The sequence below is a fragment of the Micropterus salmoides genome, unplaced genomic scaffold (assembly GCF_014851395.1).
Source record: "Micropterus salmoides isolate LMB-PRFRI ecotype aquatic unplaced genomic scaffold, ASM1485139v1 Ms_hic_scaffold_17, whole genome shotgun sequence".
Taxonomy (NCBI): domain Eukaryota; kingdom Metazoa; phylum Chordata; class Actinopteri; order Centrarchiformes; family Centrarchidae; genus Micropterus; species Micropterus salmoides.
The window spans coordinates 2,522,633-2,549,268 of record NW_024040817.1 but is presented as its reverse complement, the minus strand read 5'-3'; the positions used below and the strand labels follow the sequence as shown (position 1 = coordinate 2,549,268).

General features: G+C 40.9%; 2 protein-coding genes across 5 annotated transcripts in view; both read left to right on the top strand.

The window, feature by feature from the left end:
• Nucleotides 1-1,292: 1,292 nt before the first annotated feature.
• Nucleotides 1,293-7,839, top strand: LOC119908114 (H-2 class I histocompatibility antigen, Q10 alpha chain-like). Its single transcript, XM_038725867.1, has 6 exons — nucleotides 1,293-1,551; nucleotides 2,729-3,001; nucleotides 3,149-3,439; nucleotides 5,389-5,679; nucleotides 7,398-7,409; nucleotides 7,563-7,839. The coding sequence occupies exons 1-6, from the start codon at nucleotides 1,470-1,472 to the stop codon at nucleotides 7,676-7,678; spliced, it is 1,065 nt and encodes a 354-aa protein (XP_038581795.1). The 5' UTR covers nucleotides 1,293-1,469; the 3' UTR covers nucleotides 7,679-7,839.
• Nucleotides 7,840-9,764: 1,925 nt separating this feature from the next.
• LOC119908105 (ATPase family AAA domain-containing protein 2-like) overlaps nucleotides 9,765-26,636 on the top strand; it is a 20,525-nt gene continuing 3,653 nt past the window's right edge. Inside the window, exons 1-25 of one of the 4 annotated variants that reach the window (XM_038725856.1) lie at nucleotides 9,765-10,097; nucleotides 11,311-11,399; nucleotides 11,590-11,618; nucleotides 12,261-12,354; nucleotides 12,938-13,010; nucleotides 15,340-15,418; nucleotides 15,558-15,680; nucleotides 15,915-15,981; nucleotides 16,163-16,249; nucleotides 17,038-17,146; nucleotides 17,334-17,449; nucleotides 17,618-17,792; nucleotides 18,246-18,334; nucleotides 18,570-18,729; nucleotides 19,153-19,243; nucleotides 19,970-20,284; nucleotides 20,356-20,473; nucleotides 20,961-21,147; nucleotides 22,291-22,476; nucleotides 22,653-22,788; nucleotides 22,921-23,117; nucleotides 23,204-23,363; nucleotides 24,370-24,492; nucleotides 24,691-24,768; nucleotides 25,593-26,015. In XM_038725856.1, coding sequence (XP_038581784.1) covers nucleotides 9,987-10,097; nucleotides 11,311-11,399; nucleotides 11,590-11,618; nucleotides 12,261-12,354; nucleotides 12,938-13,010; nucleotides 15,340-15,418; nucleotides 15,558-15,680; nucleotides 15,915-15,981; nucleotides 16,163-16,249; nucleotides 17,038-17,146; nucleotides 17,334-17,449; nucleotides 17,618-17,792; nucleotides 18,246-18,334; nucleotides 18,570-18,729; nucleotides 19,153-19,243; nucleotides 19,970-20,284; nucleotides 20,356-20,473; nucleotides 20,961-21,147; nucleotides 22,291-22,476; nucleotides 22,653-22,788; nucleotides 22,921-23,117; nucleotides 23,204-23,363; nucleotides 24,370-24,492; nucleotides 24,691-24,768; nucleotides 25,593-26,015 — 3,415 coding nt within the window. In that variant the 5' untranslated portion in view covers nucleotides 9,765-9,986. Of the gene's footprint in view, nucleotides 10,098-11,310; nucleotides 11,400-11,589; nucleotides 11,619-12,260; nucleotides 12,355-12,937; nucleotides 13,011-15,339; nucleotides 15,419-15,557; nucleotides 15,681-15,914; nucleotides 15,982-16,162; nucleotides 16,250-17,037; nucleotides 17,147-17,333; nucleotides 17,450-17,617; nucleotides 17,793-18,245; nucleotides 18,335-18,569; nucleotides 18,730-19,152; nucleotides 19,244-19,969; nucleotides 20,285-20,355; nucleotides 20,474-20,960; nucleotides 21,148-22,290; nucleotides 22,477-22,652; nucleotides 22,789-22,920; nucleotides 23,118-23,203; nucleotides 23,364-24,369; nucleotides 24,493-24,690; nucleotides 24,769-25,592; nucleotides 26,138-26,636 lie in introns of all 4 variants that reach the window. The other 3 variants (XR_005445190.1, XM_038725855.1, XM_038725858.1) reach the window with 3 other exon arrangements.

The following is a 26,636-nucleotide window of genomic DNA, read 5'->3' as shown; positions in this document are numbered from 1 at the left end:
CACAATTGGATGCAAACTTTTTTTTATATATGTGATATGTATGTCTGTATATGTGATTTGTAGCAGCTAAAATATTTAAATACACTGGTATGATTATTTAACAAGTCACCAGGTTTTAGCCTACAGTAATCAATGTATTTTTAGTGGGTGATCGTGGATCATTTAAAATGTAATGCTTATATTCATACCACTGTATATTAATACTATACGGCAAATACAGGATTTTTTTTTATCAAGCTCTTAAAAAACTTTTAGGAGCAGTTTATCTGTCATATATGCTCACTGACTGATTGATTAATTGACTGATAGGACTTTAAATTTATAGGACTGTTTGCAAAGATTTACTGTAAACACATTATTATTTTGGTAATTTACTGGTAAATTTTTTCTGGTGGGTTTTCTAAGCACAGTAATTCATGAGATATTGTTTTAAGCAAATATAAAATTATCTCGTCTTTAGCGCTTTTAAAACTGGTTGTTCATGTTATTAATGCGATCACTTAACCATGTTGGTTTCTTATACATTTGGCTTACAGACAGAGTAATTAATAATTTGATCTGCTTTGGGTTGAATGTTTGGTATAGTTAGCTATAGGATTATTTTATTTTGTTGTTTTTCCTTATACTAACTGAGGGTGTTGATTATTGGGTGTGGGTGAGAGTGGGTGTGCGAGTTATCTGTATATGTGTGTGTGTAATATATGTAGTTTTGTAATGTTCTGTTTTGTATTTGTCTATTATGTATTTGTGGTATAGGACCCCCTTTGAAAATGAGATGCTGCATCTCAAGGGGTTATCCTTCAATAAATTAAATTTATATTTGAAACTATTGTTATCCAGCTGTTTATTAATAGCTGAAATGTGAGGATAGTTTGTTTAATTACCAGTGAAAAAGTTCCCTCCTGGTGATAATAATTATAATGATTGTGTAAATATATTTTTGACAATACAATGAAATATTTCTCCTGGAGCACCAATCTGTTAGTTGAAAAAAATATCCAAAAAGTCTGCATTATGTGTGAAATGACAAAACCATTTGATTGTAAGATCGCGGTGACAAACATTAAATATTTCCTGCTTCTGTCTTAAGTTCAAATTAATTCAAGACATTTCATTGTGAAGCCACGTGCCAACAATTTAGGAAAGACATTGAGTCAAGTCACCTTTATTTATATAGCACATATAAAAACAACCCAAAGTGCTTTCCAAATACACAGTATACAAAAATGTCCTCCTCTGCCTATGATTGGCTAAGCCAGACGATGACGATTCTTGCGTAGCATTCGCTGCAAAACGGGGCGTTTTCGCTTCTTCTGCTGTTTTCTGCAAGTAGGCTCGAAATAGTTGCGAAATCTGGATAAAAAGCAGCAACAGCGTCCTTAATTTGCACCGTCTGTGCACAGCGACGAGGAAAAGGAACGAAGCAGCAACAGAGTGAACAACAGTTCAACAAGCTGAGATTTAAAAGCATGAAGGCAGCCATCTCTGTGTTTATAATGCATTATGTCGCAGTTTCCATACTGCTGGGGACGGGACTGATGGTGAACAGCCGTGAGTAGTTGTGTCAGTGTAAATGTGAAGCAGGAAAAGGAAAAAATAAGAAATTATTGATGCTGATTTCCACTCAGCCCACACGCCTGATACTGCAACTAAGTGATGACATAAAGTCGAAATACAAGAAATTTAATTTATGTTTCATGCAGACTTGCATATCTTCCCCGTATACAACATGATTATTACACAGATTCAGGTTAAGGTTTTTACGGACCCCCTTTTGTACTTTTAAGTCAGAGAAAACTATTAAATCCAAGAACATCAACAGGAAAATGTAGGTAAAGTATGGAAAAGGTAACAAAAACTAACAGGCCTTTAAAATTTGAGGCCCTAAAATACAGTAGCGTTGATCAGATAATCCACTATGATGGACCTTCTCATTGTGGAAAATACTTGAAGTGAGTCTGCAAACAGTATCTCCCTGTAGAGAATTGAAGATTGTCATGTACATGAAAACGTGTGCAGCCCCGACAGTCATGAAGATTGCTTCATAATCGCTTGACTTTCTGATCTTTGTTTCAGTGAATGTGAAACACTATCACACGTTGAAATAGCTCGAAATGATGTCCTAAAGCTGTTCATTTAATCTGATCAACGGTGGAAAAACTGTCAGTTTACTGTAAAATTAAACCAAAAAAAAGCAAGCATTCCTCAAACGCAGGAGTCGTCATTGATTCATTAAAGATTTAATAATATAGTGACTTGAACATGAACCTTTATGTGTCAGTGTTAACTAAATAAAAGTAAACCTGACATTTTTGCCGAACAAAAACTGAACCTTGACTCAAATGCGACACAACTTCTCAATTACTGGGAGACAGGAAGGAAGCAGCTTAACTGAGTAAATAATAGGCCTAATGTCTGATCTGGTGGAAGTCAGAATGAGAATACAGAAACTGAGAGAATCTACATTTTACTTTCTTTTGTCCTGAGTCCTTTGTCCTAAATCGGTTAGACTGAGCTCAGGAGTAATGTTAATGTCACTTACAGTTCAATTTATGTTCATACCAAACAAACCAGAAATACCAAAAACTTGTCTCTGCCACAGTAACTTGTATTTCTACTGTTCATTATAATCACTTGAACATTTTTAAAACTAAACCACTCTCCCCACAGGGTCTAATGAATTATCTGCCTTGTCTAATAAATATCTGTCTGTCTGTGTGACTCTCAGAGAGACATTCCCTCTTTTACACCTACACGGCTCTCTCCAAACCTGTCGGACTCCCGGGCATCCACCAGTTCACAGCCATGGGTCTGCTGGACGGCAGGATGATCGACTACTTTGACAGTGAGCACCAGCAGAAAGTTCCCAAACAGGACTGGATGAAAGAGAGACTGCCTGCAGATTACTGGGAGAAAGGAACACAGTCCCGCCTGAGCAAACAGCAGTGGTTCAACGTCAACATCGACATCCTGAAGAAACGAATGGGACAAAATGATTCAGGTAAGATCCATGAAACAAGAAAGACCACGACCACTTTTTGATGAAAACCATGAAATCAACTATAATAACATTACAGATAAATGCTCTATCAAAAATTCAAATCTGACCCAGCTCATCATGTTTGTCTGTCATTACCTCCGGTTTCAGACGTCCATGTTCTTCAGTGGATGCACGGCTGTGAGGGCGACACGCAGCCTGACGGCACGATTAGGTTCCGCCGCGGCATAGACAAGTACGCCTACGATGGAAACGACTTCCTGTCCTTTGACGACGTCGACCAAGTCTGGGTCGCCCCAATTGAAGCGGCCGTCCTGACCAAGAGGAAGTGGGATGGGGTCCAGGTCCTTAAAGATTACACCAAAGGCTACCTGGAGTACGAGTGCATGGAGTGGTTGAAGAAGTTCGTGGACTATGGGCGAATGCAGCTTCAAAACGCCCGTATGTTTACTTAAGTTATCTTGCGCGGGTTCACACCTGAAGGTTCGGTATCTGAATCAAATCGGTATGAGGATGATACACTGTTCATATTTTTTAACTGGTCTAACTTTGCGTTCACAAAGGCAAAACTCAAACTATTCCAAAAACTCACACAACATTGCAGCTGAAATCATTGCGTCTTCATTTAATATTTTGAATACGTCAGTGTTGTTAAACACTTTCTCTAGTAAGAAAGTGAAACGTTCTCTGCAGCCCAAATATTCAGGAGGTATCTCACTTTGACGCGAGTCCACGTCCATGCTAGTCAACATTTTGGTATGCAAACACAAGATTTTTAAAGAGGTCATATTTATCATTTATCTTTCCATCTCCTTTATTGAGTTGTATACTTTTTTTGTGCATGTAACAGGTTTGCAAAGTGAAAAAGGGAGTTCCCATCTCCCACAGAAAACACTGCTCCTTCCTGAACACAGATGGATTATAGTCCAGCCTTTACTTCCTTAAGGCTTGTGCAGACTACACAACTTTCAGCGTCGGCCGACAACTTGCCGTCTTGTGACGGAAGTCTTGAAGTTGTTGTGGCGTTCACACTACGTGACTGATGGGTGACAGGGGGTCACAGGTCACAGTCACCCAACGCTGGTCTTCAAACCACATGTCTAGAAAACACACTTTAAATATGAAATGGTAAACCTACAGACAAAACATCTGTTGTTTGTTCTTATAAAGACAAAGAATCTGGGTGAAAGAACGGATTAGCTCAGGTAGCAGGGATTGTCTGAGCTACAGAGAGAGCTGGAGGGGAGTTAAAAGTGGTTTTCGGTGAAAAGGTAGCTGTCTGCTCTCATTGGCTGGATGTGGATGTCGAGTCGGCCGACTCTCCCAGATATTTGCCATGCTAGATATCTGGCTGGCGTCTGCGATGTGCCAGGGATGCATCGTTAAGTAGTTCATACATAATGACTGGCGACCATCGCGTAGCTCTCCAACCGGCAAAACGGGCTTAAAATCGAGTAGTGTGACTAGGCTTTAAACTTTGTACCACATGATGCTCACCTGGTGTAGAAACACACTGAGCTGCAGCACACACAGACAAGACGTCCGGCCGCCGCCTGCCCTCACCTCCGCCCTCCAGGGTGATAAGAGGAGCTGCAGCAATGTGCAGTATGACAAAAAATATGGTGTTTTTTGACAATTAAACCATGTAAACCTGCTCTAGTAGAACCTCTAAATAAAATTATGAGCCTGAAAATGGTGTTCATACCAGAAATTAACTGCTACAGAGTTCACTTGTCAGTGGTGCGAGACCACCCCTTTAGTGCGGTTGTTTTGTCCGAAACCAGAGTTCGAGTCCGGCGTTCACACCAACCCAAAGGAGCCGCACCAAGCGGGTAAACGTTCCAGTGTTTGGTTCTATTGGACTAAACATGGTAGGAACCCGCCCTAATTTATGTTACGTATTTAGGTTCCTAAACCTGACCAAACTAAGCTTCGCTGGTGATGTGATGACAGTTCAAGGTGATGCTTGAAGCATAACGTGAAGTTTCAAGTCTACAGATTTATAATTCATGTTCCTGAGTGGAAGTCAGGTTAAGAAAGTAAACTGCGGCTGCTGAAGGAAGAAGTTTTAGGAAGTGGTGGTTCTGAATGTCATTTCTGCATTAGAACTGCTATTTTATAAAAACATACACATCTTAATTAAAAAAAGAAAAGCAAAAGATGCAGAATATGGCTCTGTACCAATAGAAGAGATGAAGACGTATAAGAAAAAGAGAGAACATGTCAAACACTTAGCGTGTAGTTTGAGGTTCGTTCTGGAGCTTCTTCGTGTGAGTAGAAGGAACCCGTTTTAACATCATCGTAGCCTTAAGATGCTTTCAGGAAACTGTGCCTGTACGTTTCTGTTTGGCCGCCAGCAAACAATAACTTTGCTTTTTTTTTCTGTGCAGCTCCACCTGAGGTGTTCATGTTTACAAAGAACACCGCAGTTGAGACAAAGGTCATGTTGACGTGCCTGGCCACAGGTTTCTACCCGAAAGACGTCATCCTGAACATCAAAAGGAACGGCCGCGTTCTGACTGAAGAGGACGGAGTGCTTACCTTTGGCGTTCGACCAAATGACGACGACACCTTCCAGAGAAGAGACAGTGTGGAGATTTTAAAGAGCGACACGTCTACATACAATTACACCTGTGAAGTGAATCACGCTGCATCCGGGCTACATGTTGAGAAGGAATGGGGTAAGAAACTTATGTATGTACTTTATGTGTTTGTCTTTTTTAGTTTTTTCTCATGGTATTATTTGGACACTAGTTTTCTGGCCAAACACTGTGGCGATGATTAGATCATCAGGTGCAGTTGTTCAGTTTATAGTGGTGATTGTGGGTGTGATCGTGAAAACGCTGCTTGTGGTCTTTAGGTTTAGAGATGTGTTATTGTTTTTTTTGTTTGTTTGTTTGTTTCGCTGTGGACCTTTTCTCTCAGGGGGTGCAGTCTTGTGCCCATGAAGGGGCGTCACTCCCCTCAAAAAGGGATGAGATGAACCTCATTTGAGCTGCCAAGTAGTAGTTTTTTTTAAAATCTGGTAATCAAAGTCCCCCCTGAGCCACAGTCCCATGTTAGCTTTCCCATGGAAATCCGGGGTACTTTACAAGTCCATAAAAAGATTATCTGACATATCTATTGAGAGCGTTTGAAGAAGTATTGTGGTAATGGAATGGGCGGGGATTGAAACATTGCAATCTCAGTTTTACATTCACTTTAATACAATGAACTCTTCCAAGCCCACCCATCTACGTAAATCATCCTCCATCTTACTGAGCAGTGGGAGGTAATTCAGTTTGTACAGGTTTTTGAGGTATCCCAGGGTATTTGATACCATCCATAGGCCATCTAAATAGACTTGCTGGAGTTTGGAGTGATCAAAATTTGTCAATGGAATTATTTCACTTTTTTCAAAATCTACCTTATAGTATTTAGTATTTAAGTAATATTTAGTACAGTGTGTAATTTGGAGAGAGAGTTATTAGGATCTTTTAAGTACAAGATAACGTCATCTGTGACCCACCTGAAAGCCCTTTTATATCAAGATCTTGTCTAATTGCTTCAGCTAAAGGCTCGATTGCTAAGACAAAAAGTGCCGGAGACAAAGGGGGCATCCCTGTCGACTTGATCTGCTTAAAGGGAATGTGGATGAAATCTGTCCATTGGTGCTGTTTTTTGAGTTTGAACCCAACTAATAAATAATGGACCGAACCCAAACTTGGCCAACACTTTAAATAAATATGGCCACTCTAGCCTATCAAAGGCTTTTTCAGCGTCTTAAGCCTACATGGGTTATTAGCTGAGGAGCGCTTTGAAATAAAGCCACACTGGTCTGGATTCATTAGTTGTGTCAGGTATTGGCCCAGTCTGTTTGCCAGGGCCTTAGAAATGAATTTATAATCTGCATTTAACAATGAAATTGACAGATATGAAGAGCATTTCAATGGATCTCTATTTTTTTTTTGTAAATTACAGTAATTGTGGCTGTAGAGAATGATTCAGGGAGTGTTCGAGTCTTAGAGGCCAAAAGGGCAGATCAAGACTATTTTGATCTTCCTGGCCAAGTTCAATCATGGAGAAAAATTCATCAATGTTACTCAGATTTTCTAGTGGTTCTGATGTGTACAAATGTGTGTAAAACTGTTTGAATTCATCGTTAATTTCTGAACCTGTTTCAGTTTGGATTGAGTTAATCGTCCTAGAGCTTTCAGAATTTTGTGCGCCCTCTTTCCCAATTTATGGTACCTTTGCTTGCTTCTCAGAATGTTTTTCCAATTTCAATCTCAAGGGAATTCCTGGTTAAATAAAGGTTAAATAAAAATACATATAGTGCATGTACAGTATATACATGTAATGATAATAATTATAAATATACTGTCCTAAATTCATTTTCTGTTTTCTGCATGGTTTACAGATGGTGACTCTTGTAAGTATCTCAGTTAATCATAATAAATCTGCACTAAAAAATGTTTGAAAGACTTAATAATATTAATTACCAATAGACTGTAAGTTAACCATACAGAATACATAATCTTTACAATATTTATACAAAAGTTAACATTTCTGTTCATCCTTGCAGCCAATGACCCAGACGACCAAAACCCAAGTACTGTCGGCGCTCTCACCGCTCTCGCCAAAGCCGCTCTCACCAAAGCCGCCGCCGTTCTCACCAAAGCCGCCGCCGCTCTTGAGTAGGTGGAGGGCTGCAGTAGGATGTTCCTGCAAATAACATAATTTCCATCAGCGTACATGAAACCTAACTCTGCTCTTTAAAACCAAATTGGCCGATGAAACGAATGTTTTTATCACAGCGCAGGCAATAGAAACCAGAGAGGGAAAATTAGAGGGGAAAAAAATAATGGACAAAGAATATTGTGTATTTAAGAATTTAAATGAGCTACAGATGTCTCCACTGTTTCACACTCAAGGACAGTCTCCTGTTACAGCTGTGAACTATGGAATAAGGCAGGCTGCTTTATATTTTTAACCATGCTAACGGCACAGCTCTATGGTTGGCAGTCCACCAATTTAGATTTAAATATCTCAGCAACTAGCCTATTAGACTGATTCTCACGAATCTGGTACAGATATCCAGAGTGCCTAAATTATGACTCTTAATAACTCTGGAACATTTCCTCTAATGCCACCACTAGGTCAAACTTTTCACTAATCCAGTGAAATATAATCTACTAGATCGATTGGCACAAAATGTTGAACAGACGGTTCATGTTCCCCTCAGGATGTGGTGTAATAACTTTTACTTTGACTTTTGACTTTTGCCTTATTTGACTTTATTTTATGCCTTCTATTTTATTCTATTTTACTAATTTTATATTTATCTTAAACGTGTATTTTAGTCTTTTCAATGTTTTCATGCTTTTATCTTATATTGTTTTTGTATTATTGTCTCTTGGGTAGTATTGTCTTTACACTTGTTAAAGCACTTTGTAACTTGTTTTTGAAAAGTGCTCTACAAATAAAGATTATTATTATTATTATTATTATTATTATTATTTTTAAACAGGCTATAAATTGTACATTTAGGAAAAGGAAGTGTTATACGTTGTGGCTTACTTGTTACCATAAAATGAAACTAAATAGGGTTGATTTATCTAATCACAGAGACCCACGTGCACCAGCCACAGTAGTTTTCTATGATAAAGCTGTTTTCAATGCGGCAAAATCAGTATTTTTTGGAGTATGAAGTATTTTCTCTTATGCTTGTTTAACTTTGTCTGTTCGTGTTGAGCAATACTTTTCAAAGTTGTCAGTATTTTGTGCACTTTATTTGATAATCAAGCAAGTAGACTCATGATACAATTTGTTATCACAGTGTTGTCCACAATAATCGCAATATGACTTTTCCTCCAAATCGCCTTAAATCCAATATAAATGTAAAGGATTCTGATTATGTTTTTACAGATTATGTTTCTTACTGGTTACCAGTGCTTGTTCCTGCACCCTATGGGTTTTCATGCACTTATTTTCATATTCAATATGCATCTATGCATTCTTTGCTGTCTTACATAGATTTTGTATTTTTGCATGCTTTTTTTAAATTGCTACTTTTTGGGTACTTGAACCTTAAAGATCAATATTTTTATAATTCAGCTGCTTTTACTCAAAATGTATTAAAATTGCAGTACTGATGATTAACATGTTGAAATATATTTGATTTCAGTAAGTACATTTATGCAGATTCAGAGATCAATGTCATACATTAAAGATGACTTGGATTGTCATACTTACAGTTACTTAGTGTGTGTGTGTGTGTGTGTGTGTGTATTTATATAATACACACACAAGGTTGTTTATTAGTCATTATACAGCACAAGGCTGCATAACAAAATGACATTTGTAGTTTCTTCATGCTACACACACATATAATTAAGTGTAAGCCTAAAGTATGGTAACATATGAAATAAAAACATACAGTTAATTATGTACATATATACATAGTGCATTTTTGAATGTGCATATAGGGTGAATATAAACAGCAGCAACCAGATGATAATATGAAAGTTTCATCTTCACAATAAACAGAGTCCATCGTGACTGCGTTTGAGCACCAAGCCTCATCGCTGTAAAACACAGTCCAGCTCTTCTCATCTTGCCGGATATATTTTGTATTTATTATTAAATTATATATTGCACAGGATGTATATATTATCGATATACAGTATTGTATATTTATATAACTGTATTATGTTACTGTTAATAATTATTATTTTATTTGCGTCTTTTGTTTGCACACGCACGTTGCGGCATGACGTCAGTAGGCGGCGGCAGAGCCCGGCGGTTTGAATCCTGACAGCGGGCTGCTGCCGGTCTGTTTATCGGCTGTTTGGTGTGTTTGTGTTTCCTCTCAGCCTCAAGTCCCGGAGCAGCCGTCCGGTCATCTGAGCAAAACAACCGGCAGAGACTCCAGCGCGTTTATCTCCGTGTTCTTGAGTTTATTGTGTCCTTTTCTTACCGGTAAGCTAACGGTCGTTAGCTTGGTACCATGGTGACGCTCCGCGTCAGAGGCAGCGGGCCGCAGCAGCAGCTCAGGCCGGACAGGAGCTCCGATTCCCCGCAGAGGACTCCACCCCGGAGACGGAGCTCGATCACTGATGTGAGTTTGTTTGTTTGGAGTTTAACGAAGCTTCACTGCATCTTTTGACTTTTAATACGTTTCAATATCAACTGTCAGAACCAAATGAGTAAAACCGAGCATGTTTACAACAATTAATATTATATTTATTGTTATGTTGTAGCTGTTGTTGTTTTGTCTTGTTTTTTCTGTGTGCTATGGACCTTCCATTTCGAGTCCTGAATAAAGTCATTATTATTATTATTATTAATTAATTTAGTTAAATTGTGAATCACATTCAACGTTAGTTTGTATATTTGTGGAGAGGAAACATATTTTGGATTAACGTTAGTGAGAAATTAAATAAATGACATAAGAGCCAGTTTTTATTCAGAACTTTTAGTATTTTTATTAATTAAACTACTATCATTATTATTATTTATACATATTAATCGGAAATTAACCACAAATCATTAAAATCATAGTCACATTAACATTTAATTTTATTAATTGTCAGTAATAACACACCAACATTTATTTTATGAATTATGAATACAGCTATGATTGCATTCTTTCTCTGTTGCTTATTCCCACTTCTAACATTCATTTTAATTACATAATTGTAAATTACATTGGATTTAAGGATTTCTGCTGCACCAAAATCTAAAAACTTTGGTATTACTACCAAATCAGTCCCGACCAGTAGGCTGATATACATTGCAGATGTATTGGTTCTGGCACATAGGCTATGTCAGCTGCTAAAATACAAGATATTGAAGTACAGAAATACCAATGACATGTTTCTTCTGGTTTGTCCACCAGAGAGAAGTGACACATCTATTTTTCTACTGGAAAATTACCTGCCCAGCACACGTCTCGGTCACAAATTAAAGGAAATCTTTTCAAAATCGTCTGATATATCATTATTGGATTTTTAAAACTTGTTTAAAAATGATTGGCATCGCCCTTAAAATGATCTGTATGCTACTCACTGCGCTGCTCTGTAAATGGTTTAATGATAAAGATGGTAACAACATTCAACTATACCAAGATCCACAGTTAAAGTAGCCAAAGAGCAGCCAATAGAAACTGAAAGAGTATTTAAACTCACTGGTTCAGCTTGTTTCTGCACGGCTTTAGAAATAAAATACACGTATGCAGTGTAGTGGGTGCACTGTTTGACGGTGTGAATATGACGCTGACGTCTTGTTAGTTGCAGGTGACTGACTTCTGAATTGTTTGACACATTTTTCAGGGATTCAGTGCCGAAGATGATGAAGACAATCACGACGATTCAGAAACACACGAGGATGAAGATGAGAAGCGACCGAGAGCCATCATCAGGTCGGACCAAAATTACCAATAAATGTTTGATAACCTCTCTCACTGCTGAAATTATTAGTCAGTTGATTTACTTCACTAGAATAAATGAAGTACCTAACATGCTTATATAATAAGACACCTTTGCAAATTGTCAATTCCAGTTAGTTGTTAAAAATGTATAACTTTAATGAATTTTGTTTTGTGCTTATAGGAAATCTCCAAGGCTTCAAAACACAACAGGTGAGTCACATTACCAGAATAAACACCAAGACCTGGAATATCAGGGAGTTTTGAGAGAGAAAGTCCTGAAATTTGTTAGTGTGTGTGTTTGTTAGTGCTGAAAATATTAAGTTCAGGTTCATTTCACAGGAAATCAGATGTCAGAGGTGGAAAATAACAAAGTAAATTTACTCAAGTACTGACACTTGGATTGATACGTCATATATATATATATAATATAATATTATAAGCCATCATGAAGTGCCCACTGATTGTATTTTGCTGCATGTGTGTTGCTTTATTGTGTCACTTGGTCGGACCAAAAACTGATCTGCATCATTTCTGTTCGGCTACAGAAAACAAAACGAGTGGCTGCAAAGATTTATTTAGATTATTTAATTACAGGGAATTTTTAATGTAAATGAATCTGCCTCTTAAACGTCTCAGGCGAGAATATTTGACAACAATCTGGTTTAATTTGAGAGTTTTGCTTTCTCTCGACGGTGTGATGCTGTTTCAGAGGCTTCAGCGGCGGTCACAAAGAAATGATCATATAAAATATGAACTTGTATTTTTTGGTGCAGCACAGTGGGTACACACCGGTGACTTTCAGAAACACCTGTCAGTCAACATGCATAACAACATGTGTGTGTGTGTGTCCAGGTGTCAGGAGGAGTGGGCTGAGGAGGAGCACCAGGCTGACCAAACTGACCAGCAGATATCAGGCCTCCAACATGTTTGACGGCATCAGCACCAAGTAAGACAGCAGCTGCATCAAAACACTCAGAGGCAACAACTGAAGAGACGTGGTGTAGTTATCAGAGCTGAAATGATCAATTAATTGATTAGTCCGTTGACTGAAAAATACTATTTATGTAGTAGAAATGCCAAATGTTTGTGAGGATTGGCTCCTTTTCTTTGCGTTATTTGACTGTAAATTGAATATTTGTCGGTCTTGTCGTGTTGATTTGTTGATGGAGGTTAAAGAAGCTATTTATTAGACGCTTTTATTGAATTGTTTAGGGCATTTTTCGTTAATATCTGATGTTTTTTAGACAGAATAATTAATCGATAAAATAATCTGAAGACTGCTAATAATCGCTAGCTGCACAGGATTGTTGGGTAAACAAAATGTGTGACTTTGGCATCTGACGCCTCCTCCAACCGGTTTTTAACCAAACTGCTGATCAGCAAAACACTCGAGCGAGTTTGTTTTTGATGTGTTATCAGTTATCTCATTCACAGTCTTTCCAAAACAATACATGCTGGTGTGGATTTGATGATCAAGTAGATTTAATCTGATCGATGAACATTTTAATTTAACACCGTTCTCCCTGCAGCACGACCAGGTCAGTCCTAAAGAGGATGGACAACATGAAGAAGAAGAGGCGACTGAGTAACAACAAAGAAGGAGTAAGTAACATCCTCCCCGAAACGTAACATTTACATCGTGACAGTAAACACCTCCGCGGTCTGAGCCTCCTCCTGTTTGTGGACGCGCTGCATTTACTGCATAATCTTTTGATGTGCGGTTGAATGTGTCTTCAGAATCAGCTTAATTTACAAGCAGGTTTATGTGCTTTTGTAATTTTGGTGCATAACAATAGTAAGTAAGTAAGTAAAGTTTATTTAATATAACACCTGTCACATATCAAGGTCACAAAGTGCTTATAATATTAGAAATGAGACCATCAGAAAAGTAAAGAAACAACAATGAAACATAAACTGTAAAATAAGAAACCTTAAAACTCACAAACTTGCACACAGTAAACACAATAGGTAGAAAATATTAAAAAAGATAAAGATAGAGCAGGTACTGCCAGCGAAGAATCATGAATTTAAAATTGACAATTAGAAAATATGAAAGAATAATGAAAGACGTGTCACGTTAAAGGGTCATTTCACCTAAATTACAAAAACACACGTCCCTCTCATATCTCTGCTTCCACCCAAACACAGCCTGTCTAGACTTCACATGTTGTTTACATGTGGAAGCAGCTTTAAAAGCGTAGCATGGTCCCACATCTGTCTGTCTCAGCGGGTGCTGCCTCTCTTATCAGGCTGTTGTGCGGGCGGTGCACCCAGCTGCACCCTCCCTCCGTCCGCTCGCTGGTACATGGGGAGTGGGCTCATCTCTATCAGCTACCAACATATTGGAAGGCAGCTAAAACCCGAGAAGCACCAGCCCATGTTTTTCTCTTTTGTATGTTTTTGTCACGTTAAGTTTAAGAGTCAGATCCTTTTGCTCTTCAAACTGGTTTATCTCCAGTCAAAATGTTATTTCAAAGTGTCGTTAGCGTTCTGATTTAAACGACTGAAGGTGTGAGGGGGATGTGTGAGATTGACGTTTTTAATCGAACGTCTGGTTTTCATTTTCAAAAAAAAAGGTTCTCTGTCAATCAGGACTGTGGCAGGTAAGGTCTGTCACAGTTTTACATAATTTTGGAAGCTAAATGACCGAGATGAGGGCTGGCGAGGAATTAAGGAGGGAAATGTGAGCAGGGAATGAAATTAACACCTGCCACCTGCCAAATCCAGGGTAAATGTTGGCAGGTTTCAGCTCACCTGCCACCACGGCACCTAACCCTCTTTCTTACATTAATGAGTTATTTTTTTAAAGCAATTCTTGATAAAAATTTCCATATTTCTACTGCCAGGTACCACTGACTCACTGCATAACACTCTAAAAGCGGCAGAAGGCTGAGTCCTCGTATCAGCGGCCGGGGTTTCAGTCTGACCTGCGTGTCACCCACTCTCCACTCTCAACTGTCCTGTCATAAATAAAAGCTAAAAAGCCCCTAAAAGTGATTAAATGTTCATAACCTGCCCCAGTGGCAGGTAATCTCAGACTGAATGTGAGTGAGGTTGTTCGTTTAAACAACTTTGGTTTGGTTTGATGTGCAGAGCGCATGGACTTTAGGGGCCACCTGTAAAGAAGAAATACTCATTCTTCCATACTGCCTCGGTGTGCCGATATGAGCTAATTGCAGATAAATCAACATCAGAAAAAGAAACAGAGAAAAGGATCCTTCTGTCATGTTGTAAGTGTTGTCGTTCCATAGCGTGTCCAGCAGAGGGCGCTCTGCAACTCCCCTGTTGGTAACTGGTCCACAAATCCAAAACAACAACAACAGCAATCAGCTGTTTGTAACATTAAAGAAGTTTTTTTAAACTGCATTATGTCATGTTATGTTGATGAGATCTCACAACTTCTTATAACAAATGCAAGAGATAATCTTTGTTTATGTTTGTTATGTGTTTATGAAAATGAAAAAAAAGAAAGGAAATTGGCGAATGTATCGCAAAATCTGATTTTCGGGAAATCCTCAAATATCAAAATCGGTATCGTTTTAAAAATCCCACATCAGTCAGGCTCTATTTGGAATAGCCATTAGACAGACATTTGACTAAACCTGGACCAATCCGGCTACCTAAATCTGTGTTTCTTAATCCTCAGGTGTTTTCTTCTGTCCTGCATGCCACAAACAAGATCAGGGAAAATCAGGGTCATTGGACCTGCTTTAAACAAAGAAAAACCCTGAAATATGTAGAACAAAAATTAATATTCATTCGAGAGCCTATTTGGACAATAGGCACAGTTGGAAAATACTGCCGTGATGTTTATCCATATTAAATTTATACAACCATCAGGAAATACCACTGCCCGGGATTGTACTATTGTTTTGTTTTGTTTTTTGTCTTTGAATTTCTTACTGTGTGTTTGTGTTTGATAAAATTGCAGAAGATCTACTCTAAAGCTCAGAGGAGGCGAACGCCGGTGCCGCCACAGAGCTCGCTCAGCGAGAGCGAGGACGGACAGGGTTTGTACGAACATTCAGGAAGAATTCAAGAGACAAGATTAACGTGGATTATAGCAGAAGAGGGGGCGACGTGAATCGGTTAAGATGCCGGTCTTCTGAAACCATCTGCCTTTGTTTTTTCTTATATAAATCGTTGCAGGTGCAGTCGATGACGAGGACAGCAGGCAGGAAGTGGCTGCAGATGACGACAGCAACGGCGCTAACCAGAATTTTGACGCCAAAGTGAGCCGAGCCTCGTCACTCTACCAGGGACCCAGCAGTGGTCAGTACCTCACTTCAATCACCAGAACATAAAGTTAAATGCTGCCGTTGCTTCTCCACAGGACGTAACACAAAAGTCATGTTTTTCCAGATAATAAAAGAAATCCAACATAATCAAACATCTGTATTTGAGGTCCTTTTTTTACTGCTTGAATGTTTTACCTTTCAAAAGAAATCACATTTATATTTGATGTTGGTCCTGATTGGTTCTGATGTTGTTGTTTTCTCTGGTCAGAGTTCCCTAAAGGGTCCTTCAGGATCAGCGCCTCAGGACCAAACACGACCCGCAGAGGAGCGTTCAGGTCAGACCGCTGGCACAACCTAAAACTTTTCTTTAAAGAAAGTGAAATATTGATCTGGTGTCTCTCTACTTACATGTGAATGTTTGACCAAAATATTTATTGCTCTGGCACGATGGAGCCTGAGAAAAACATTTTGATTCCACTAAAACTTCACAACCTCTACTTTCCTTTCATCCTCCAGACCCAATAAGAGTGCGTGGTCGAATCAGTCTGATGAAGACAACGACTCTGACGATGAAGTACAAAACGTTGAAAAGGTCCCCGGAAGGTCAGTAGGTCACTTCGCTGAGGAACGACAACACGAACCCTCCCCGCACTTGATTGGACGAACACTCCACTCGCTGAGCTGTCATTGGTTTTTGCTTCAGATGTCTTAAACTGTAAAACAACGGCGGCTGTTCAGGAAAGTTTGAATCTCTCCAAATCCTCCAAAATAATTGAACTATTTCGAGGGGGAAAGAAATCTTTTAGAAGGAGTTTGTAGAGTTGCTGCTGACACACGCTCACTGGATGTTCTTCAGATTTCTAGATGAGAAAATTGGTGCAACTCTCATGTTTGTACTGTATGAAGGTACAGCAAGAAAACTGCTTAGCTTAGCTTAGCATAAAGATTCGAAACAGGGGGGGAAAGCTTAACAGCGTTAAAACCACAATGTGTATTTTTTTACATGGGGTTATGCACAGAACTGTTTGTTGCAGGAGGTTCTGCTCCCGGCCAGGACAGTCTGTTTTCATGCTGCCCTCTTGGCCAGGTCTCAGCGTGGCTTTTACTTGGTTCAGTAAAAGGAAAATCAACTGACTTATCGTGCAGACTCGAGAGATATATTAATCTTTTCATCAGCAAGAAGTGTTTTTCCCCAAAATGCTGAACTTCTCTTTTAAGCTCACAAGATTTCCTCTGCGTTTCTAAAATTAGGTTTTCGTCTCTGTGCAGACCTTCATCAACATTCATGAAGGTCATCGGTGTTGATTAAATGTCACGAGTCATCATTTCCGGACCAGAGACTGTTTTTTTTTTTTGTTGCTGAGTGTTTTTGTGTTTGTTCTTCCCGCCAGTTGTCGCCCGCTCGGCCTGCGTACAGAAGATTTTCTGGGGCCTCGCCGAGACAAGATGAACGCAGGAGCAGGTCTGGCAGACATCGATCCCATGACCATCGACCAATCAGTGAGTTTAGACAAACTGTGTCTGTCAGCCTCCGGCAACCTTTGCTCTCCAAGTTACATTGTGAAATCTGCTGCCTACTGCCTTCCCCTCCTTTTTTTTTATCCGGCTCCTCAATGCCTCTTATCTCCTACCTCTCCTTCCCTCCTACCTCTCCTTCCCTCCTACCTCTCCTTCCCTCACTCCTCAGGTGGGGTTTGACAGCATCGGAGGTCTGTCGGGTCACATCTCTGCTCTGAAGGAGATGGTTGTCTTCCCGCTTCTCTACCCCGAGGTGTTTGACAACTTCAAGATCCAGCCTCCCAGGTGGCACACACACAATTAAATTGTGATTTTTAAACGTTTACGATGTTTCCTGTAAAGGAAATCTGACAAAAAATTTGACAAAAAATTTTAAAAAAGGTTTTTGCCTCGGTGGAATTTTTACATTTTGCTAGAAAAATGTAACATTTTTTAATCCGTCTATTTCTCCAGAGGCTGTCTGTTTTACGGACCTCCTGGGACGGGGAAAACGCTGGTTGCCCGGGCGCTGGCCAACGAGTGTAGCCACGGCAACAGGAAGGTGGCGTTCTTCATGAGGAAGGGAGCCGACTGCCTCAGCAAGTGGGTGGGCGAGTCGGAGCGGCAGCTGCGGCTGCTGTTCGAGCAGGTAACGTCACGCAAACAGCCCAAAACCAAAACCCCGCGCTGCCCCCTGCTGGCTGTCTGCACGCCACAGCCCCGTCCTCTGCGCTGTGCAGACGTCTACAGCCAATATGTTTGAGATTTAAGGAGAGACTCTGTTGCATGTGGCAGGATGGCTCTGCACTTCAGTATCCTGAAAAACCCAAAGGATGTCAGAATCTGTCCCTAGAGTTTAAGTACTGTATATTTAAAAACTTCTTAGAGTGTAATTTTCAAATAGCTGCTTTTTTTAACCTTCACATAGCCCAGTAATTTTAAATAAGGTAAAAAAAAAAATTATTCCATAACTACTTTATTAGTCTGTTCAGATATCAGTACCCAGGCAGTCTATTAATGAACCCGTCATTGAAAAATACTTTAACAGTTGAGTTTTCTGTGACCTCGTCATTTAAAGTGCGGCGGTGCGTGTCATCCTCAGGCGTATCAGATGCGTCCCTCCATCATCTTCTTTGACGAGATCGACGGTCTGGCTCCGGTCCGATCCAGCAGACAGGACCAGATACACAGGTCAGAACAAACTAACTCAACAGAGAAAACAAAACTGCAGCAAATATGCACGTCTGCATGCAGAAATGCTTTTATTAGCTCGGCCTCTTTCTTCGTGGTCGGCTTTTGGGAGACTTGGTGAATCAGATGTTCTGCAGCTTTTGGACCCAAACAGAATCACGAAAGCTGAAACTCAAATGAAAACAGTCGAGTAGTTCAGTTTTGTTCTTTTTGCCTCATTGCCTCCGTCCTGCAGCTCCATCGTGTCGACGCTCCTGGCTCTGATGGACGGGTTGGACAGTCGAGGTGAGGTTGTGGTGATCGGAGCCACAAACCGGCTGGACTCCATCGACCCGGCGCTGCGACGGCCGGGACGCTTCGACAGGGAGTTCCTGTTTGGACTGCCTGACAAAGAGGTGACCTCTAGTTTTATGTGTCTCATAATAACCAACTATGCACTTTGTAATATTGTTTTGAGAAAAGCTTCTCAAATACTTGAAGCATATAAACATAATACATCTAGTTTGTTCTTTCACAACTCTTGTTTACATGAAGAGGACAGATGCTCACTTATCTTCAGTAAGCTCATCACAATAATCACTTACTTCCTTTTTCAGCTGAATTTTGGCTTTAGAACTATGATGGCACACTTATACTGTTTGGTTGTGATAGATCAATTTATTCTGAGCAGTTTAAACGCAGATGATGTTTGTTAATGTTGTTTGCAAATAAAAACAAATGTTCTCTCCTCACCAGGAGTCCACGCTTCACTTCTCACTCGTTTGAAATGTAATTCTTGGAGCTCTGATGAATAAATTCACTTTCGGTTTGTGTTTCAGTCTCGTAAAGAGATTCTGAAAATCCACACCAGGCAGTGGAAATCTCCTCCGTCTGAAGATTTCCTGGATGAACTGGCCGAGAGATGTGTCGGTAAGAAAGACCCTAACCCATCACACCAAATAAAGAGATTTATTTTAACTAGTATCTAATAATTTAGATATACTGTACTTTAAATCTGATATTAAATTCCTAAGCTTTATAGAAAAGGAAAATGTCTCAATGGCCTCAATAATAAATTAAATAATTATGCAAATCAAGAAAGAAGTTTTTGAAGAATTTGTTGTTGTTTTTTTAATTTCATATTTGATACTGATTTTTTTTTTTTGTCTATTGACCTTTGGTGCACACACACATTTACTGTTTTATTTATTTATTTTATTTAAATTTTTAATATTTGATTTTTACTTTTTAACACACACAAACACACTTACTGTTTTATTTATTTTATTATTATTTTATTTTACACACACAAACACACACTTACTGTTTTATTTACTTTTATTTTCAATTTTAATTATTAGAAAATTTATTTTATTTATTTATTGTTAGTATTTAGTTTTTTTAACACACACACACATTTATACTGTTTTAGTTACTTTATTTAATGAACTGTATGAAATGAATTGTTCTTTTGTAATTTATTTGTAGCTTTGGCAATATTGTTGTTTGACATTCGTGCCAATAAAGCTAAACTAAAAATAATTTTAACACTTATTATGTGTCCTTTGAGAAGCTCCAGAAATACGTAATTTGGGTACATTTGTGTGTCTCTGCAGGAATTTGTGCAACCTTAAACTCTCCCTCTCTGTCTCTCAGGTTACTGCGGCGCTGACGTCAGGGCGGTGTGCACCGAGGCGGCGCTGTGCGCTCTGCGGCGCCGCTACCCGCAGATCTACGGCACCTCCCAGAAGCTCCTGCTGGACGTCTCCTCCATCGCCGTCACCAGCTGCGACTTTGTTGCGGCCATGAGGAAGATGTCGCCAGCCTCCCACCGCCTCGCCGCTTCGCCCGCCAAACCTTTATCACCTGTGGTTCACCCGCTGCTGGGCGCCGCCCTGCACGACATCCTGGAGGCTCTGCAGAGGCTGTTCCCTCACGCCGAGCAGGGGATGAAGAGGAAGAGGGAGCCAGGTGAGTCAGAGCTGAAGAAGTATCGCATCCTGTTTAAACAACTCTTTAATCTGTTGTTTTCTGCGTGTCAGATCTGACCTCTGGTATCCTTGACGACGGCCTGATGTGCGGAGGAAACGAGGTCTCCAGCACGTCCAGCATCTCCACACACTCCACCTCCAGGAGCAGAAGCTTCCTGCACTTTGCCAGGTGAGTCTGATCCACACTTCACAGAGATCTGGACCAGCAGCTCGGGTTTAAGACTCAGTTACACCCTCCTTTAATTTCACTTACTGTGTATTTAACAACAAACGGTACAATAAACTGTATGTTACTTTTCTATGTGGCTCAACAGCCTCTATCTCTGCACTACAGTGTAATTTAATCTCATGCAAGACAAAATTACTTATATTAAAATAATTCAGGGTAAAACGACGGCTCGTTTGAGCTGAAATAAACCAGACAGATTTTCATTTTTCACACTGAATTTATTATAAAAACTGTCATTGTGTGTTTTTACTACAGCGCTTCTGCAGCCTATAGTATTCTTACACCTTTGGTACCTGCAGTCTTTTTCTGTTTGCTTTCTCATAAAGCCCTAACACACCTTTTGTGCTCTGACTCTGTCATCATTCTCCCCTTCTCTTGCTCAACCTCCCTTTACCACATGTCTAACTGCGGTCCTTCCTTCCTGCAGGAGTGCTGTCAGACACCCAACGTCCTACCGTCCCAGGATGCTCCTGGCAGGTCGTCCTGGTGCCGGTCAGACCTCCCACCTGGCTCCTGCGGTTCTGCACGCTTTGGAGCGTTTCACAGTCCACAGCCTGGACTCTGCGGTGCTGTTTGGAGTCAGCAGCACCTCCCCGGAGGAAGCCTGCGCCCAGGTGACTCTTCAACAAACACCACACTGATGTAGACTTAAAACTTCAATTAATTCCACAAGTGTTGAGCAGCTGTAATCAGACTGGAGGATTGTTGGTTAACTGTGGTAAAAAGGGTTAGGAACTGATTTAGGAATAAGGCCATTACAGATCAACAGTTCCTAAGTCAATGTTCCTTTCTTAACTTAAGATAGGAAAAGTGTTTTACAGAAGCATCCTGACTTTGTAAAATCTTCAATCAACTCAATAAAACTGCTAAGCTGTCCCAACTTTTACTTTTCCACCAGCTAGTGTTTCCATCGGCTCTTAGGACACAACAGCTGCATTTCTCTGCATTTCTATCTCTCACTTGTCAATGGATTTATTTTCTTTTGACAGCATCAGCGCTCCGCTAGATGCCGGATATGCGGCGGTGACTGTGTCCGCTATTTTAGCCCGCTCTCTATCTTTCATCCCCCGAGTTAAGCGTGACGTGAATGTGGATTTTTCGACAGAGGTGCCCAACACCTCTAAGTCATCTGACTTGAAGTTAAATGTTTCTGCTCCATGTTTAAGTGTATGTTTCATAAAAAAATTACCAAAAAACAGCGATTAAAAGCCATTTAGCTCGGCAAGATCAGAAAAGTGGCATCAGTTGCTAGGTAACCGATGTTGGATTGAGTATTTAGGATTTCCTAACCTGAGATAAGATAGGATTCCTAAAGTTAGTTATAATTTTCTTCCGTAATACCAATCTTAGACTCTTCCAGTCTTTACTTAAGACTAAAGATAGAAAACTTTCTGTAATACGGCCGCTGGCGAGTAGAGGACAAAAAGCGACAAGGAACCCTGGAGTCAAAAAGTGTGTCTTTTTGTTAATTTAGTATGTAGTGGCGAGTTTAACAAGTTACGTTGCACAATAGTGAAGACATGCAGTCAGCTCACATTTAAAATTAGCTCCAGGTTTCGCCTCCTTGAACATCTCTCACTGTTGTCCTTTAGGGACATCTGGTGGTGATGACAGGCAACTGCAGAGTATTTTTAGATGTAATTAGTTCTAATTAGTTTCATTCTTAAACAGTATGTTGCAGTCTTTGAATCACACAAACCAACGCTGCAGAACATAAAACATTGTTCTCTGCCCCCCCCCCCCCCCCCCCCCCCCAGGTGTTCTGCGAGGCCAAGCGGACGTCTCCCAGCATCCTCTACATCCCCCACATCCAGCAGTGGTGGGAGACAGCAGGGCCCGCATTGAGGGCCTCCTTCCTCAGCCTGCTAGGCAGCATCCCCTCCTTCACCCCCATCCTCCTCCTCGCCACCTGCAGCGTCCCCCATCAACAGCTGGACCCTGAGGTGAGTAGCTGGACTGAACCCTGGTCTGAAACCTTTTCCCTCTCACATTTATTGCATCAGATCATGGTTTTTAGCAGTTTTGTCCACAGGAAGCCAAACACTTTTCGCCTTTTAGAAAGAACCAACTGGAAGGAAAACCATTATGGAAGAGCTCTGGCTTCTGTTTCTATCCTCAGATTCAGTTTCTGTTCCGGGAAGATTACGGGGAGGTTTACACCATCAGTGTTCCCACCCGGCAGGAGAGGACAGACTTCTTCCAGGACCTCATTCTGGACCAGGCGGCCGAGGCTCCACCCTCCAACAAAAAAACATGTATGTTATTTCGGTGGTTTTACCTGTTTTTTGAGTCCCGAGTGTTGGATGATTAAACATCAACATAAACTTTGAAGATTGATCTGAAACAATTAAGTCAGTTGTGATATTTTGGACCTCCTCCGCTCTCAGTGACTCAGGCCATGGAGATCCTTCCCCTGGCTCCCCCGCCTCCCCCCCGCCAGCTGCCAGAGCAGGAGCTCCTCTATCTGGAGGAGCAGGAGGAGGACGTGCTGCGGGAGCTCCGCCTCTTCCTGCGTAATGTCACAGAGCGTCTGATTTTGGACCGCCGCTTCAAGGCCTTCACCAAACCGGTCGACATCGAGGAGGTGATTTTATTTTATTAAGTATTTCGGCAAAAAAGCCAACATGGAGGCAAACGATGATGTAAAGAAATCTCCCAAATGTCCTCCAGGTCCCGGACTACATGATGGTGATCAGGAAGCCCATGGACTTCTCCACGCTGCTGACCAACATCGACCAGCACAAGTACGTCACCGTCAGAGAGTTCATGTCTGACGCGGACCTCATCTGGCAGAACGCCCTCGAGTACAACCCAGACAGCGACCCCATGGGTGAGATCCTGAGACATTCACAGTATATTCCAACAGACTAAATACAAGAACCGGGCGTGGAGGTTGGGTTTTAGAGCCATCGTATAATAACAGAAACAATAGAGGCAGAGATTCATTTAAAGTCTTATTCAAAATGTCCAGATATTATTAACAGGTCGACCTTTTGTTTGCCCTTCAACTGGAGGTTTATCTTGCTTTTTATTTTCCATGCCTTTGCCGTCTCCATGAATCGGACGGAGCGGGTGAGTCCAGGTGGAAGCTCAGGTGCTGCATCGATTTCAGTCCTTGCGTGGACGTCAGTCATAAAGCAGACGGGTTTTCAAAAAGCTTTGACAGTCTGACATTTTCATTGTGAACGCTTCGCTGTAAATCCACAGACATTCCTTCTTTGAGCCTCTCTGTGTCTGTGTCGGATGAGGGAAGTGGGTTTTACAGGTGAAATAAAACAGAAGCAGTTCGTTCACCTGGATTCACCGGCTCACAGTGGAAACGTGGAAGTAAATTTAAAAAAAGACCTCTCCGTCAGGCGCTCAGCTGGTAGTATCCAAGAGGTAAACTGAGTTAATTAGTCTATTAATTGATCAACAGAAAATTAAAACTGCAATGAGTTTGATAATTGATTTATCATTTGAGTCAATTATCAAACAAAAATGCCAAACAATTTGCTGCTTTTGTCTGTTTATATAATATTAAATCATATAATGATGTGTACATTGAATATATTTGGGTTTTGGACTGTAGGTTGGATAAATCAAGATATCTGAAGACCTGAGACTCTAATAATCATTTGATAGATCTAACTATAATGAAAATAAAGTGGGTCTGAGTAAATGAGATGCTTCTGCCGCAGCTCAGATTTCTCAGCATCGTGTTTCTGCAGGACTGAAATCAGTTTCATAAATTTCACTGTGATATACATCCGAGTGACTTATGTATTTGTGTGTAGCACAAAATGTGACCTTAAAGTCGATATAACATGTTGTTGATCTCTGTGTTTGTGTGTCAGACCGCCACATCCGTCACCGTGCGTGCGCTCTGAAGGACACGGTGCGCGCCATCATCCGAGACGAGCTGGACGAAGACTTTGCGAGAGTCTGCGAGGAGATCCAAGAGTCGCGCATCAAGAGAGGTGAATCCTCCTGAGGGACAGGTTCTCCGGTCTCCTCGTCTGTCTGTTTGCTGAATCTTACCTGCAGCAGAGGTTCAACACTGACACCGTTAAATCAAATCAACCACAGCTGTTAAACAGCCTGTTAACTCGACGTGCTGCTACTCATGTCATCGAACCTCTTAACTGACACTCAATCTACCTTTATTTTGCTTTCAGCTTCTTCTGAGGCCAACCCAGAGCACACCGACGGCGTCCGCAGCTCGCCGTGGAGCAGAAACAGCCCCGGACCTCGACGTACGTCCACTCTGAAGGATGAAATGTGTTTTGTTCTCTTTGAAAGGAATATGAAATGATTTGGCTTTTATTATTGACTTCTACGGGTGAGAAACACTGGAACAACTTCCTTCTGCACCTGCCTCAACATGTAGTAATGCTGCACGCATGATTGTGTGACCGGAAATTATCATTAACCTCGACAAGCGGTCGTGTCCTTGGTGTTTTTCCCTGAAAATTTAGGGACCTGGAGTGCAGTATGATTTTACTACTTAAAGTTACACATGCAAAAACCTTATTTGCATGTGTAACTTATTATTTATAATTAACATTTACATAAATTCATGAACGTTATCGCACCAGAATTTCATAGCAAACTGCTGTCAGACCATCATGTAGTTAAACTCTGCAACACACAGCTGTTTATAAATGTGTAAAAAAAATTATATTAGAAACTGATGAATGAGATTTTAGACATTTTGCTTATTGCTCAGTTTATCTGCGTATAATCTGCTACGTATACAAACAGATTCTTGACATTTGCCTGCTGTGTTGCATCAAAAGAGACAGTGGGGGTGAAGTAAAGGTACATAGACAGGAAGCTGCAGAGTCTTTATTTAACCATCAAAGCGTCAGAGTGAAAGAGCGGAGGAGGAGAGGAAGAGGCAGCCTCAGCAGCACTGACAGGGAGGAGAGAAGGTAACAAGAGGCAGAGCACAGATGAGATGCAAAGGTCAAGAGAAGAAGAAGAGGAGATCAAGTGCAGAGACGAGGAGGTGTGATTGCTTCCCCACGGCCTTCACTCTCTACTCTCCTTCTCTATCCACCCTCATTTCTCTTTGCAGCTCGCAACAAGAAGCGCTACAAGCAGCGGAGAAAAACCAAGTGGAGCACCGGTGTCATAAAGAAAATCAAGAAGAAGAAGCCGCCCGTCCCTGCCTCGTCTTCCTCTACCTCCACGTCCAGCGGGGGGAACTCTGAATCAGGCCCAGAGGGAGACAGAGCTGTTGTGAACGGCTCATGCAACGCGTCAGAGAGCAGCGACGGCGAGCAGAGACACCCAACAGCCACGAACGGGTATCATCACGACTTAAACGGCGTCACAGGTATCCAAAATGGAGTCCTTGTCAATGGGTACCACGATCACCCCGAGCCACTTGACCTCCAGCCAGCAAAACGATCTCTGAACCTCAGAGATCGAACCCGGACGTCAAAGACTACCTCGAACCTGGAGACGATGGCGAACGGGGTTTGTTTGAGAAAAACAGGTCTGTATGTGTGAGAAAGTGCCATTCGGCGGTGCGAGTTCATGCTCTACTAACTGGTCTTCACTGGACTGCGACAAAGCTACGCTGCTGCAGCTTCGAAGTGTGCGCATCAGGGAGTGAAAGTAAGACCGCTGCTTCTGCCGCTGCTGAACAAGCTTCAACAGGCCAAAGCTTCAGACTCAGAGGCTCTGCAGAAATCTGGGCATCGAGCCGAGCTGCCTCTGATACCTCATCAAAGCTGAGCCTTCACAGACATGTACTGAAGCGTCATGAGGGAGAGAGAAGAGGGTTTTCTTTACATGGTGCTCTTACTTAACCTGGTGGATTCATCCAGTCACAGCTTACAGGAACAAACACAGAGAGGGATTCAATTTCATGTAATAACATTAAGAAAACTAGTAACACGACTTTACGGAAATAACTAACTATTTTTGCATTTAATTGACAGTGAAGTCTAGGCAGGGTTCATACAAAGTATTTTTAATTTTAAAGTTAGGAACATGCTTGACTTTGAATATACTGCTTGAAAAGTGCTTCATTTTTAACATAATCTTGTGTTTCATAAACACAATTACTCCTGCAAACCAAAAAATAATTTAGTATTTGAAATTAAATAGCTAG